General features: G+C 39.3%; 1 protein-coding gene across 10 annotated transcripts in view; it reads right to left on the bottom strand.

Moving 5' to 3' along the window:
• ORC5 (origin recognition complex subunit 5) overlaps positions 1 to 16,532 on the bottom strand; it is a 151,466-nt gene that overhangs the window by 94,871 nt on the left and 40,063 nt on the right. For 8 of the 10 annotated variants that reach the window (XM_075064590.1, XM_075064597.1, XM_075064591.1 and 5 more), the window contains exons 11-12: positions 13,861 to 13,973; positions 10,884 to 10,931 (exon numbers count right to left, since the gene is read on the bottom strand). In XM_075064590.1, coding sequence (XP_074920691.1) covers positions 10,884 to 10,931; positions 13,861 to 13,973 — 161 coding nt within the window. The other 2 variants (XM_032800947.2, XR_012655660.1) reach the window with 2 other exon arrangements.

Here is a 16,532-nt window from a genome sequence, read left to right on the forward strand (position 1 = left end):
TGGGAAGTCGAGTGGAGGTGATTAAGCCTATCAAACACCAAATTGGGAAGATAGATGATGCCATAATTGCTACTATGGAGGATAAAGCTATGACAGGAACTGTTCGTGGGAGAACAGTGGCAGAGGGAAATGGAATCACCAGAAACATACATAACTTCATATTTCTGTGTGGCTTAGTGTTGTGGCATGAAATACTGTTTGAAATAAATGTTGTAAGCAAGAGACTCTAAGGTGTTGACCTAGATATATCTGGAACAATGGAACAACTGGACAAGGCAAAGTCATACCTACAGTCTAACTGGTTAGATGAGGGATTTCAAAACACTCTGAAGAGTGCACGGAAGTTGGCAGAGGAACTTCACACTGAAGCTCTTTTCCCCCCCATTCAAGAATACAAGAGTCACCGAAGAAGACGACATTTTGATTACGAGGCATGGGATAATCCCATAAAAGATCCAAAACAACAACTCAAAGTTGAATTCTTTAACCAGGTGATAGACTGTGCAATACAGTCAGCTGAAGAACGTTTCATGCAGCTCAAGGAACACAGCAGTATATTTGGGATGTTGTATGATATTCCAAAACTCCTCACTATACCTGAAGAAGACCTAAACAAGCAATGCAGGGCACTAAAAACAGTGTTGACACATGATGACATGCGTGATATTAATGTGAGTGATTTAGGTGATGAACTGAAAGCCCTTTCAAGATACATTACAGCAGGATCAACTCCAAAGGCTGTTCTGGAATATATGTGCACAAATACGATGATCACCCTCTTTCCAAATGCTTTTGTTGCTCTGCGCATACTTCTAACACTTCCTGTAACAGTTGCCAGTGGAAATCACAACTTCTCCAAGCTGAAGTTAATAAAAAACACACCTACACTCGACAATGACACATGAGAGACTGGTTGGTCTTGCAACCATCTCAATAAAGCATGAGTTGGCCCAGACTGTGGACCTTCAGAAAGCAGTTCAAATCTCTGCAACCAAGAATGCACGGAAAGCCACACTTCGATTATTCAAACAGATAAAAATGCTAGTGTTTACTATGCAGACAAAAAAAGTTACATTTGCTGTTCAGGTAAAGTTAAGTGTTACTTAAAATTTTTGAACAAGGCATTTTAAGCTGTTAGTTCTCCTTTACTAGGGTAGGTAGCAGAGCAATACCATGAGAGGAGAAGAACAGGAAGAAGGCAGAATTGAGACCTTTCAAAGTTTTGGCCCAAGCGAGGGGACATGGGGGTGTAATTTGAGCTCCCTGCCTCAGTTGTCAAAATGTTGTGGGCAGGCCCTGACTTCCCCCCAAAATAACATTTTAAATATGAGGAAAAATGGAGTAGACGGGATAAGTGATTTGGCCTCAGAGAGGATCAGTGTCAGAGCCAGAATTAGAACTCAGGGGTTCCTGACTACATCTAATCTCTCAAACTACTTTCATGACATCCTTTCAGCTTAGGATGTCATTAGAATAACTTGATGGGACCGTTTCTTTTTAATATATTGCAGGTCACCTATCTCCCTATTACAGGCCCGTCTCTCCTCTTCTAGGATTTGAATAAAGTCAGTAACATTATTGAAAGGCGTTAAAGTAAAAGTAAAGAAAATCATCATCTGCAGTCATAGGAGCTTTGTAATTGCTTGCCCTGTGTTGCATCTAAAGCTTTCAAGTTCTCCTGGGGAGTAGGATTAACTGTGGAATCTGGAAACAAAGCAGCTTTCCTGAGTACAATACTGAAATTAGCTATCAAGTTCTCCAAGAGACCATAATTACACAGGATTTCTAAAATTAGCATATACCCAAGAATCTGTAATACCTTCTAGATTTCTGAATGAATGGAATAAGAATTAGGGTCAGGTCCAGTGGTGAGGCTGGCAGTAAGTATGTGCAGGCAGCTGGGAGCGAGGAGGAGTGAAAGCTTGTTCCTGCATTCTGGACAGGAATGACTGAGGTACATGTCATACAAAAATAACTCCACCCACTCTCCTCTTCAACTTCCATTGACAGAAGGATTCCATTTGGTAACCAACACTTCTCTGATCAACAGTTGTCCCTTTCTTCTGTCACCTTCTAGACAATTCTAGATTTTCTTGTTTCCTTTTAGGCACAGCAAAAACCTTGAAATTTTTCACAAGCCTGCAAAATGTCCCTCCAAAACGAGAATGTCTGAACCCCCAGATCTCTCATAAAAACTATAGAGGATTTGTGACTACTACTTTGGGTGATTTAAGCCTTGAATAGTCTTAATCTCTGACACTTTCTTCATGTTGGATAAATCACATTAAGTAGTATTACCACTCTGCTCTCAAACCTCCAAGGAACCACACCATTTTGTTAAGGAAGCTAGAAATGGGAACAGATCAGTTTATTATTTCACACAGGAAATATTTGAGACTATTTTCACTTTCACAAAGCAGATCAGTTTCCCAGGACCCTTTATGAGGAGTTAAAAGTAACTTCACATGATGACTGTGTAAGAATCATCAGAACACTGTAAATTTACTCCATCTCATATTTAGAAAGCATTCTTGTTGCTCATATCACAAAGCATTTTAATATCAAATTACAGGAAGTAAATACTTAAGTTGCACCAGACAAGTATGGCTTTACATTTTGACTGGCTTCAGTATGGATGTTTTAGACATTACATACTATCTTACTAAGTCATACTGAATTCAACGTGAAGAACTAACAAAAATATAAGTTTCTGATCAACATAAATAAAATAAAATAAAATGTCTAAAATAACCAACTTTACAAAAAAGAAAACACTTGTTCATAAGGCAAAACCAGCAACTGATTACTAAACAGTTAATGCTGTCAGTATTCAAATTAATAATTGCATAAATTCTCAAAGTCTGTATTTCACTCTAAGCCAGAGATCGCCAAACTTTTCAGGGTTCCTCCCCCACTTACCCCTGCTGGGAATGGAACTGCAGCCTGAGGCCGAGGGAGGGAGCGGAGCAGCAGCTGGACTGTGGTGGGGGCCAGCAGCCAGGTGTGTCTCCACTCCTGGCCCTAACCCCAGCCCTGACCCCCAACGAGGGGCCAAGGCTGGGCTGGCAACCAGGCTTGCAGCCAGATGCAGAGCCATGTCGAGGCTGGGGATGGGGCCAGGGCCAGGTGTGGAGACGGGAGCCAGGGCAGTGGCTGGGGGCAGGGTTGGAGCAAAGCTGGAAACAGGGCTGGGCTGAGAAGTGCTCCATCCCCACCCACCATGGCGGCTTGCCCAGGCCCAGAGCATCCCCCTGAACATTCCTCTGTGCCCTACTAGGGGGCACACCCCACAGTTTGGGGACATCTGCTCTAAACGTTGACATTCAACTTCACTTTTTGTAAAAAGAACAGGAGTACTTGTGGCACCTTAGAGACTAACAAATTTATTTGAGCATAAGCTTTCGTGGGCTACAGTCCCCTTCACTGGATGCACAGAATGGAACATATAGTAAGGGGATATGTATACACATACAGAGAACATGAAAAGGTGGGAGTTGCCCAACCAACTCTAAGAGGCTAATTAATTGAGTAAAAACTTTTGTACTGATAATCAAGATAGCCCATTTCAGACAGTTTGACAAGAAGGTGTGAGGATACAAAAGTCTTATAGAAATAAGACTTGAAAATATCTAAACTATGTGTATGGGAATTTTAATAGTTTCCGCTAAAGAATTCTATAAACTGCTTTTGAAATGTTATCTCTCTCAGCTGAAGAATAATGTGAAAAATATATGGAAACAGACTACCAAAAGTATTAAAATAATATATATCCATATATCAATCTGCTTGATTTCAGTGTAATTCATTCAGCATGGATGCTATAGTTTGACACACAGCTGTCCAGTCCCTCTGTCCTCCCAGTTAAAAAATTATGTTTGTTTTTCTGAGTGTCTTACATGTATAATCAGTATAATTTTTCAGTAAACAAATGGTACGTATGGATAGAGAGACAGAGATACTTTAAATTAGCTAACAGCAATAATTAGAGTACAAAGATTTGCATAACCACTGTACAGATACTTCTCAAACTGTACTGGGAATTCACAAGTCTCTCTACTGTGACTGACTCCCATACTTCGAAGTTTCAGACTATTTACTAGATACTGTACCTTGTGGAAAAGCCCCATAATTTAATAGGGATGGAATTAAATAAGATCCTTTCAAAAGCAGTTTATAGAATTCTTTAGCAGAAACTATTAAAACTCCCACACACACGTCAGGGTTCCTTCCCTACTTTGAACTCTAGGGTAAAGATGTGGGGGATCCACATGAAAAGCCCCCTAAGCTTATTTCTACGAGTTTAGGTTAAAACCTGGTATGCTGCCACCACCAAGTAATTTAACAAGAAACAGAGAAAGGACCACTTGGAGTTCCTCTTCCCCCAAAATATCCCCCCAAGCCCTTACACCTCCTTTCCTGGAGAGGCTTGAGAATAATATCCTAACCAATTGGTTACAAAGTGATCAAAGACCCAAACCCCTGGGTCTTTGGACAGTGGAAAAAATCAGTTGCGTTCTTAAAAGAAGGATTTTATTAAAAAGAAAATGTAAAAATCATCTCTGTAAAATCAGGATGGAAAATAACTTTACAGGGTAATCAGATTCAAAGAGCCCAGAGGAACCCCCTCTAGCCTTAGGTTCAAAGTTACAACAAAACAGGGATAAACTTCCCTCTAGCAAAGGTAAAATTTGCAAGTTGAGAAAACAAAGATAAGTAACAGCCAGGCAAGGCGTATTAGTTTACAAGTTTGAAATATGAGAGACTTGTTCAGAAAGATTTGGAGAATACGGGTTGATGTCCGGTCCCTCTTAGTCCCAAGAGCAACCACCACCAAAACAAAGAGCAAAACAAAAGCCTTCACTCCCCCCTTTCTCACCTCCACCCCAAAGATTTGAAAGTATCTTGTCCCCTTTATTAGTCCTTTGGGTCAGGTGTCAGCCAGGTTACCTGAGCTTCTTAACCCTTTACAGGTAAAAGGATTTTGGTGCCTCTGGCCAGGAGGGATTTTATAGTATTGTATACAGGAGGGTTGTTACCCTTCCCTTTATAGTTATGACAATGTAGTTTAGAAATTTTCAAGTCTCACTTCTATAAGTCTTTTGTATAAGGAGCTAAGCAGAAAAACTCCAGTATATTATATATGAAATAGTTTAAAACTTGTAGAAGACACTTTCCCTTTCAGAATTATTCATTTCTTTTGTTTTTTTAAAGCTCTTCTGATTCATTTTGCTCTTTCCCAAATTTCTTCATCACAAATACCCTGTACTTTCTTCCCTGTAAAGCTCCCTATACTTCAACTAAGGCTTTTCTTCCAGTTGCCATTACTTGTGTTTACATTCTTCTTTTACAGTGGAAGATTCCCAGCCTCTCGGTTATTTATTTGACTTAACTCTCTGATCACACCGCAAGTTTACACCGCTTCACAAAACCTGATCAATGTACCCAAGCTTCAAGGTTTCTTAAGGGGAAGTGAAAGCCTGAAGTATTCAAAAAGAGAACAGAAGCTCAACCAGGACCCATCAGGTTTAGATCTACCTCATTTCTGTATGGGAAAAAAGAGAATGGGTTCTTAACCTCACCTGGCTGGGGATTTCATGCTCTCAGCATGCTACTATAGTTCTCTCTTTTCTGAGCCATCCAACAGGTTTGAACTCCCTCAGACGACAAACAGAGGCGGCATTTTAAATTGGAAGATTGACACAATAGGATTCTATCACATTGGAACTGGATGAGAGGTACAGCACCAAAAGTCAATAGAAAAATCAGTCTCAAAGACAACCCCTGACATACTTGAACATACAAAGTATGCTTAGGGAGATGCTGCAGTTGCAGCTCTATCTGGCACAACTCTCAGTAGGGCTTGCAGTGAACTGGGGCAGTATCACTCCATCAGTTATCTAGAAAGGGGTATGTCTTATATAAAGCAGAAGTGGGAGATTTGCTTCTTCTAGAAAAAATATTATGGCCTAACAGACTGAATAATGAATTAGGAATCAAGATCTCCTAAATTTTTAGCCTGGTTCTGCCCCTGACTCCTAGTGCCCTTAGATAAGCCACTTACGGCACAATTCTTTGCTGGTGTAAACTAACAAAACTCAACTATCGTCAGTGAACCTCCACGAGTTTACATCAGAGATTTGGCCCTCGATCTTTGTGTCTCACTTTCCTCATTTGTAAAATGGGAATACCTATCAGCCAATGTTTACATCTAAGTGAGTGACTAGGTCAAGGAACAGTAATATGTGAAATGTAATGTGAGAAACAAGATATCGCAATTGCTCCGGAGAGCCAAGTAAAGTGTTGCATAGATCAGATTAAATACAGATGAAACCCTAGGATGCACTTCTCAGTTTCTTATATGGAACCATCTCAATACCCCGGAGGTGGAGTTTAGTATTAAGGAAACATATTCAACTCCAAGCTATTTTCCATTCAGTAAAGATATTTTCTGAATTGAAATAAATGGACTTATTCAAACTACTTTTAGGGGTTCCAAATAGAGATTTTAATTAGAATCAATCTTACTTTGAAGCTGAATATTGCAAGGAAGTAACTTGAATCCCAGGAATTAGATCATTCAAGTCTTAGGAGCAACTTCCTATAGCAGAAAAGCAAGGCTTGCAGTCTGACTCAAGGGTGGCTAGAAAAAATGTCACCCTATACCAATGCCCTAGCCAAAAAACAACAACAAAAAAACCACCCCTTTAAAGAATTGTTTTAGTTACATGAGACAACGTTCAATGTAAATGGTTATTCAAAAGGTTCATTTTAATTCGAGAGAAAGAATTCTTACTTTAAAAGAAATATGTTTTGTGGTCATGACAAGTACTAGATTAACCACACAAACTGCTAAGGGTCTTCTACTTATCTGAAACTCATTTATCATGCTATAGGCAGCAACAAAAGCTTCTTCAATCCACACCACACATGTGCCTCGATCCTACTGTAGGGTAACAAACACTTACGCTATGTCTACACTATGTGCTAGCGGTGTGATTCTCAGCTCAGGTAGACAATCACTGAGCTAACAAGAACGTTAACTAGAGTGAAATTGCAATAGCATAGGCAGCAGCAGCAGCACATCTCAGCCATGCTGTGACCCAGCGACCTCTTCGTGTCAACTGGCAGAGGGGTGAATAAGGTTTAGAAGGTTCCACTGCATCTGACATCTCCAAAATACAAGTGCCAAAGAGTGGCATGTGAGGTCTCAACACTGGTCATTTTAGTCATTGTGAAATATATGAACGAGCAATATTTAAGATTATATGTATTCATACTGAAAATAATATTCTTAAAGCCTTGAAGTTAAAAGCAGGTCACCAAGAGGTGACTGGCCTTGGACAAATTCCATTCAGGCAGGGGACTGGAGACTCATCTCTTTTTGTTTGGTCAAGTGTGAATCGTCTCTCACAAGATAAACCTATCAGCATGCAGAGCCAGATGCTAAATTAAAAGACTGCAAGGTCAACAAGAGGGAGACCACAGGGAAGAACAATCAGCAGCTATTTTGATATATCTGGGACTGTAAAGAGGACACTTTTCAGAGTAGCAGCCGTGTTAGTCTGTATCCGCAAAAAGAACAGGAGTACTTGTGGCACCTTAGAGACTAACACATTTAATTGAGCATAGGCTTTCGTTAGGCTGTAGCCCACGAAAGCTTATGTTCAAATAAATGTGTTAGTCTCTAAGGTGCCACAAGTAGTCCTGTTCTTTTTAAAGAGGACAATGTGACTTATCTCATGAATGGAAGATCACAGCCAAGCCTGGCTGTAATAGGTCCGAAGGATTTTGGATGAAGTTTTATTCTGTGTGGATAGGACAATGTCTTGTTAGTTAAATACAGGCTCTAGAAAGTGTGTTATGATTTTATACGTAATCATTTGTTTTCATTAATTCTACTTGCTTCTTCCTGAGTCTGTATTCCTTTGTTAATGTCTTGTTTTTCCTACAAACATATAAGTACCTTGTGCTGAGCACAGTGGTGATCCTGAGATATAACTGGTAAACTGGTGTGCACTATTCCTTTGGGAGCAGTGGATCTGTGAATTCAGAGAGAGTGTTCAGTGGAACAGGCGCAGATGCTCCAGGAGGACATTTCTAATGCTCAAGGGTTGCAGTATACCTTATCGTTAACCTGTAAAGAGAGAGAGCAGGGCCTGCAGAGGCCTCGAAGGCGGTGCTTGTATTGCCAGAGGCTGATAGTGTTGGGGAACTGACCTACAGTAGGCACAGATAAGACTTCCTCGTGATAAGGGAAGGTGCCTCATAACTCTTGGTGTCATGTGCCAAGTAAGTCCTGACCAGTTTCAGGCTTGTTTGTATTGATGAGAGGTAGTGCAAGTATGTCTATGAGAGCTGGGAATCACACCTCTAGCTTGTACAGATGCAGTCACAGAGAAGTTTAAATCTGCATGCTAATACTGCTACTAATAAGTGTGTGCCAGTTAGTGACAATTGAACAGACGGAGGCTAACAAACCCAGGAAGTAAGCAGAGCTTTAAATAACTGAAAACAGAAACAGGCAGGGGCTTTATTTAAAAAAATTGGAAATAGGAAAAGAATTCGTTAAAAAACAAAAACAGAAAAAGGTAATTGACTCAGAATCAGCAATTTGTGCACTAACTAGTTTATGTCACTGCTTGATCTTATCACTGTTACATTGATCTCCTTCCTCTTCTTACTCCATGTTACACTCACTTTTTGCACCTGGTTTTACATTAGATTGTAAAATTGGGTGGGGCACGGACCACATCTTACTATGTGTTTGCACAGGTGGGTGCTTAAATAAACAAATAAATATAAAAGAATAAATAAAAAAAATTTTAATGCAAGTACATCTGTCTGTTAGGGATTAGACAGAGACATCAATCCATCTCCAATGAACTACCAGGCTAATGGTGCTCACCCTAGGTCACAGTCAATCTGAATCCAATTCAAAATAGAGACCACAAGCTGGAGGGCTCTGTGTCCCATCAGCAAATCTCTGGTTATCCAGTTGCTTTGTGTTCCTGTCTTTCCCCATCTTGCCATCTTAAGTGAGATATTATGGCCTACAGGAAAGGGAGCAAGGCACCTCTTGGAGCTGGAGGGAAAGGAGGAAGATTTGGGCTGTGATGCAGTATTTATTCATTCCTGTTCCCCTTTTCCTCCCACAAGACCTGTGATCACAACTTGAGATGTGGATGTTTTTTCAGGGTAGAGAACAGTCCTGAAAATAATTAGAATCTTTGAAAATCCTCTGGAGTTCACGTACCAGAGGCAAGACACATGAGTTCTATAACTAAATGGTACTTGCTTTCTAAGAGTTAAGGATTTACAACACAGATGTTAATACAAATACGTTTAACATTTCACATCATCCTAGACACAGGTGAAATTATGTGGATTAAGAATTTTTTTTTTTTTTTTTTTACTATACCAATTTACACATATGCTTCTCAATCAGAGGATCAAATTCTCTTCTGGCATACACTGGTGCAACGCCAGTGAAATCCATGCAGTTATGACAACTTATTTGGGTAAAGGGTTTGGCCACTATTCTTCAAATCCTTTGTCCTGATGGAATAATTATAAATTTCCTTAGGGAACATACAGTTTCCTTACACACAACATACAAGCAGTCAAACTTTAACCCTAGGTGACTAAAGTTAGGCTCCTAAATCCACATTTAGGCACCTAAAAGTTGTCTGATTTTCAAAGCTACTGAACATCTAACTGACCTTAGTGGGGTTTATGGGTACTATGACTAAGGCTAAGAGTTTGTCATGGTTATTTTTAGTAAAAGTCATGGGCAGGTCACAGGCAATAAACAAAAATTCACAGAAGCCATGACCTGTCTGTGACTTTTGTTGCTGAAGCTTCATGGTTTCTACGACCACAGTAGTGGCTGGGAGCTGTGGGGTTCCCCCTCTGCCCACGGTGGCTGGGAGCTTTGGGAAATATGGTCATCCTGGAGAGAAAACAGGACACCCTAGCTGCTCACCTGAGGCGTCCCCCTCCCTCCATGCGAGGCTGTCACCCCTCGCTGGAACCCTGAGGGGGGGCCCCTTCAGGAATCTGTCACCTGTGGGTGGAATTCTGCAGGGGGCACCTCTATCACTTGTCGCTTCTGTCACCTGTTGCTGGAACCCTGCCAGGGCCCCACTGGCTGTCAGCTCCAGAGTCCTGCAGCCACCGGGGCTGAAGCAGAGAATGTCATGGAGGTCTCTAAAAGTCATGGATTCCATGACTTACATGCCCTCCGTGACATAAACATAACCTTAACTATGACCTTCTAAATACCAAGTCCCAAGTTTAGCTAATACATTTGTGCCTATTCAGTTAGCTTTATACCTAAATATGGATTTCGGAACCAAAATTGAGGCACCAGATTTGAAGATTCTGGCCTATTGTTCCTCACATTGTACGTGCATAGAATTTTGCCTATAAAGTTTAAACGTAGTTTCAGACATAAAAGAGGATGAAGGAAAAGGTCTCTGCTTTTCTAACATAATGAGCCACATCAGTATTTTTTTTTATAAGCAAAACCACTGCACCACTTCACATCTGAAGGAAATGTGCTATTGGTATAAAAAAGCAGAAATGCGAGAAACGTACAAATTGATGTTATTATCAAATAAGACCAGAAGTGATCTGCACTATATGATTGTAATTAAATGTAGTGTGTGGCATCTTAAAATAAAAATATGTCTATTAATAATGACAACAATGCCTTGTATGAAAAGTAAACATCAAATCAACCAATGCACTAGAGATGAGAGCATGCAATGCTCTTGTATGCTTTTTAAATCATACATTCAGATGGGAAAGGAAAAATATATAGCCGCTACTACATGAGAAAGCAGCATTTAGTTGTGAATGAGGACTGAGAGCTAAATAAATACCTTTTCATGTTTTTTCAGAAAGTTTGTCTTCTTGATTTTTCCATGATGCTGCAAACACAGAAGCAAAATATGAGCAAAATATGACATAGCAAGAAGTCACAATAATGTTACACAACTTGAATAGAGTGAAAAAAAAAAACAACACACAACTATTCATTACACATTTATAGCAATGTACTACCACCATAGTTCTGCCTACTTATCACATGCCAATTAGTTATCTTTGTCCTTAATAGCAATACTGTTTATTCAACACCTAATACTTAATATCCTAATATACTCTGGGCATTACTTCTTGGCTCTCCCATATCTGAACTGTGTGAACACTGGGTGAAAACTTTCACCCTGCAGTGTTCTTATATTTGTAAAGTGGTTTATTGGGGGAAAATGTATAAATTGAAAAATCAGAAAATTAAATACTTAGCCACCAAAAAATAATTAACGTGACACTAATCAGAAGAGGCAGAGAGCCATTTCTATGAGTCTTCTTCCACCACACCCCCTCCTCAAAATCAGCTTGAGAAAAGGCCAAAGTGTGTTTTATTGTTAGTTCCTTTGTCTTTCTAGAAATGGGAAAGCAGTTGTCACTTATTTTTAAATGCACCCAGTTTTCCTTGTATAGACTTCAAAAATGATGTAGGTGCACTCAGTTTTCTTTGGTTTATATCCATGATGACAACAGGATACCCACAAAATAAAGTGTCAAAAAGAAGTCAAGATACAGAATGTGAAGGTCATGTCAGGGGTAGATGGGTAAAAATGTAATTGGAATAAAGAAAGTAACTGATGCCCTGTGAGCAGATAAGATTCATCTAGAAGGATTGTGTTGTGGGAGAAAGAACTGGATCAAGGAAGGGCAAAGCACAGGGGCTGGGGAAGAAATAAGGAAGGGTATTGGAGGGGTAAGGGAAAGATAATTGGAGTTTTTAAATTTCCTGGATTGAAGGTGGTGGGTTATATGAATTATACTGCTGCAGTTTAATAGTTACATTAAAATCTTATTTGTAATGTGTTTTTAAATTATGTCAAGGCTGCTTACAGTACATATATAGGCACCCTAAGTATAAAATACACATGTAGACACTTCTTAAAATAAATTCTAGGCAGATTTTCAATATGGTATGCAGTAGAACAAGACTATTTTTTCTTTCAGTCCTACTGTGCACAAAATGGTGACTTCCTGTCAACTGTTACCCTTTTTCAAAAGGACACTTAAAATGTTTTACAATTTTTCCCTTAGAATCTCTTATGTTACATTGTACTAGAATTTCTTTCAACTAATGACATCACTGTAGATTTATTATTTTGTTGTTATTGTTTGTCAACATTCTGTGGCTTTTAATTTGCAACATTACCTCAATATGTCTACAGTGGTAACTATTTTAATTATGGTAGTATTGCCTTTAAGTTAATGGTTCAACAACATTCCTTTGTTCACATCTATTTCACTGATTATGAGACTTTGGTTAATGACTCCAATAGGAAGTTTTTTGCCCAAATCCCAATAGATCTCATTAGAACTCCAACAACAATAAGTTCTCCTTCTACAGCTCCCAGGAGAGACAGACACAGGATTAGAAAGCTTCTCCGAAAGTGCTATTTGTTCTGGCTTTTGAGATATTGGTAATTTGTGAACTTGGCCTTAACACCTGATTAAGTGCTCTCAGGCAATACTTGGGGTAGAAATGGTGATTATTCATGCTTTATCAATGCTTGACAAGATATTTAACTTGACTAATTAAAAAGCCATCAAATTTATTACATGGCCTCACACTTCAAAAGTCTTTGAGATGCATGTCTCAACTATGCATTTCACTGCACTGAATAGGAACAGCAGTATGCCCATGCGCAGGGACTGAAGGCCTGGAGCCTGATTTCAGACATGCTACAATGAAAGGGATAAATAAAGCTATATCTTTTCACTACTCATAATTTCTTTCCTTTTTTATGTATATAAATAAAATAAATGCTTTTGTTGACTTATTTCCCACAGTTAAATTTAGATCCTGAGGAAAGAGAAAAGTCGGCATGAAATCAGAAGTTAAAACAGTGGAGTCCTTATTCAGAAAATAAGTTCTTCAGTGATATTTCTCTTGCCAAATGTTAAATGAAATATTTGGCTATACACACATATCTGTAAGTTTTCATTACAAATAAGTCTCTTCTTCTGATGTACATACAAAACGATACAGACCAATATGAAACATCTACAGTTTCCATTATGCGGACATATAAGCCCCATAAAAATGAACACCACGTCCAAGTTTATTACTTAATTAGTATATCATCACTAAGGACTCCAGTACATGTAGCTTAAAATATGAACAGTATATTTATAGGTTTTGAGATTGAGAAAAAAAAAGATTTCTTAAAGAATTAGCAAGCTTGTATCCCTCAGTCTCTCCCATTTCTTATCCTTGCCTACACCTACACATTTTACGATATAAAAACCCTTACAGTTACTAATGTAAATAGTAAGCATAACTGCTCAATCACTTTACTTTTTGTAGAAATCTTTTCCTCTCCTCTGCCACCAGTATTTTGTCAAATTAAGGTCTTTATTCTCCAGATAGATGTACTAGTGCAAACCTTTAGACCAACATGGAATTCTGCTCTCTTCCATGGGATTCAAACTGTGAATAATAGTACACACCAGTGCACTGATTTGCAGGATCACAAATACTTCAGGGAAGGGAACTATGTCACCTTACAAATGCCATGCAACACAATAGTGCTAGATAAATATTATGCATATTTTAATGATCAAAACAGTTCATTTTTCATATTAAACATCAGTAATGGTATGTTGACAATTGTCAACATACCACAATGAGTGATCCAAAGTCACAGTTTTGTTCAAATCAAACAAATAAAGATACAAAAAAGAGAGCTGAAAGTGAATGACCTAAACGAGTTCTGACCTGAGTGAAGAAGTACGCATGACTCCAGCATACAGAAGAAAGAAAAATATAGTTACCTTAAGGAAGAACCTTTTATCTGTCCTGGCAGGATTATAGGAGGCAAGGTAAGCAGCTATTAGAAGGAATTTGGAGTAATAAGGAAGTTCTACGTGAGCATGTGCAGAAAGTCCTATAAAACAAACACACGGTTTATGAGTCACTGAGGGAGCATTCTAACCGCGAGAGGTTTAAAATTAGACCAGTAAGCTTTGTTCTGGTTCTCAAGGGTAAACACATTGCAGCATTCCTCTTCTCTGCCTGCTCCATTCCTGCAAGTCAACAGAGATGGATATTTGCTACAATCCAGGTATCCCAAGAGTAACGCAGGCAGTGCTGTGGAACAATGTGTCATGCACGGGTCACCCCTGAAACAAAACAATACCAGCACTCAGTTTGCTGGTGGACTGCCCTAGAGCTTCCAGGCATTACGGTAATACAAAGATTAAATATATACAGCAACAGATGATAATTTCCTGCAATACCCAGGAGAAACCCTATTGAATGTATGTATCATTGTGGGACAGGGTTTGTATGTAATTCCATGGAGGACAGGGACAACAACCCTCCAGGGACAGTGGATGATGACTAGGCAGATTTACTCAGGTTGTAACACTCCCAGAGAGCTACCATCGAGCCTGGAGAAAGACGCACATGCACTGGTTCAAACTGGATTCTCCAGGAACTAGCAGGCACAGAAAGGATTTTTGGATGGACAGCCTGAGTTTAAACCGACTTAGAGCCTTCTTTCTGATTCAGCAAGTGGATAAGACCTCTGATCCATGGTTGCGGGGATCCTTAGGGAAGGACTTTGGCCTACTGAGGCCACCAAAAGAGTAAGTGTTTTTGTTCTTATCTATAATGAACTGATAACAAGAGGAAAACCCCTGGGTCGGGTTTAAAAGGACTGTTCACCAGCCAGAGACCTTGCTGGAGTCAGGGGATGATCTCTGGTAAGCTTATTAACATGCGTGTAGGGTGGGGTTTTTTGTTGATTGTTTTTAATGTTTTCTCTGTAATGCTTTTACCTTAAGAATAAATGTGCTTACTTAGAAAGAGCTGTGTGGTAGTTTAACGGTGGGCAAGTCATTCTTTACTATCTCCGAACAGCAAAGCAAAGCAAAGCAGATTGGCTTAGGCAGCCTGAATTTGTTGGGGAGGTCACAGTATAGGCAAGGAGCCGTGCAGTCTGGAAGTACCCTGGTCAGGAGGAAGAGAGTCACAGGTCTCCACCCAAGACAGGTGATGGCTTAAGAGCCGGAAGCGTAGAGGGAGTGCTCTTGCTGGACCATGGTGGGGGAATACAGGTCCAGTTACCCCGAACTGTGACAAATACCACTACTAAGAAGAAGATAGTAGTTCCCAGATCACTGATGAAATCTGAGCTGGGATCTTCATTTACTGAACTGGTTTTAAAAAAACAACCCTCACATTTTTAAACATTTTCAGGCCAATCTGGTTTAAGACAGTTTGGTAGCTAGTGTGAATATAGCAAAATTGTCAATCTGTCCGCTTCCCAATTGAGATTTGACATAAAGGCTGCTATAAACTGTTCAAGGGACCAGCTCCACAATAAGCCAAACTCCAACTAGGGAGCCAAATCGCATCTTTGAACTCACATCAACATCCAGGCTGTGGCTGGTTTCTCAGCTGCAGCTCAGCTTCTAGACATTTTAGTTTTTTAATTTTATTTATCATAGAGGGTAACACTCAGCCTGATTCATTTGGTCTAGTCTACTATACATGCATTTTGCAATTTTACAAATACTTTACATAACCAAGGGTATTCCATGATGCATCTTTCCTCCTTCCATTTCTACACTTTTCTCTTTCCCCACTTTCCTCCAGTCACTGTACATTTTTTTTTTTTTATTTAAAATGTGTGTGACCAGCAGGCTCAAGTTACCTTGTCTTCTCTGTTGGCGGGAGAGGTCAGTTTCTTAGAGGGTCTATTTTGTGCCTGCTCAGTTTTGTCTTTTCATCTAGATTGTTCCCTGCCCTATGTAACTTGTTTTCTGTGCTTTGTATAAACACCAAGCATATACCTGTCAATGCTCAAACTAACAAAAAATGCGGTTTTAATCTTCATACTTCTAACAAATAAGGATCAAAACAGTGAAACATGTTTAAAAGTTAGTGTAAATTTCAGAGTTCACAATATAATAGTGGAGCACTTGAGATGGGTTATTTACAAATTTCCTTTCAGGTAGTCACGAAAGCACGGCATATTTTTTTCAGCTTCTACTAACAGTCAAGTAGCTGTTTTATTTGTATATCATTTTAATTAAAAATGCAATCCCAGGTAAAAAACTCCTGCTTGTACACAACTAAGTTGAATACTGAAATGCCTGTGCTCCTACTCCATCTTTCTGACCTGCTGGGATTAGCATTATACATTGAATAATTGTTTGCTTAATTACATCCCCAGAGTACAGTTTATTACATATTAATTTCTCTTTAAGAACAATGCTAATGTCAGAAATGTTATTTACCTACAAAACCATTTTCCCTGGTGTATGAGCTTAAAGTATCCTGAAAGTAACTTTAAGTAAAATCTCTCTTTTTTGAGCTAATCAGGAATAAGTGTATTGCTCTCATTTAGGAAAGACAGGAGGTTTAGGAATAACACTATGATTCTATTTCCCTTGACCAGACACACTGCAGAAGTTACATATTTGTTTAAAAAGTAAAG

The sequence above is a fragment of the Chelonoidis abingdonii genome, chromosome 1 (assembly GCF_003597395.2).
Source record: "Chelonoidis abingdonii isolate Lonesome George chromosome 1, CheloAbing_2.0, whole genome shotgun sequence".
NCBI classification, from domain to species: domain Eukaryota; kingdom Metazoa; phylum Chordata; order Testudines; family Testudinidae; genus Chelonoidis; species Chelonoidis abingdonii.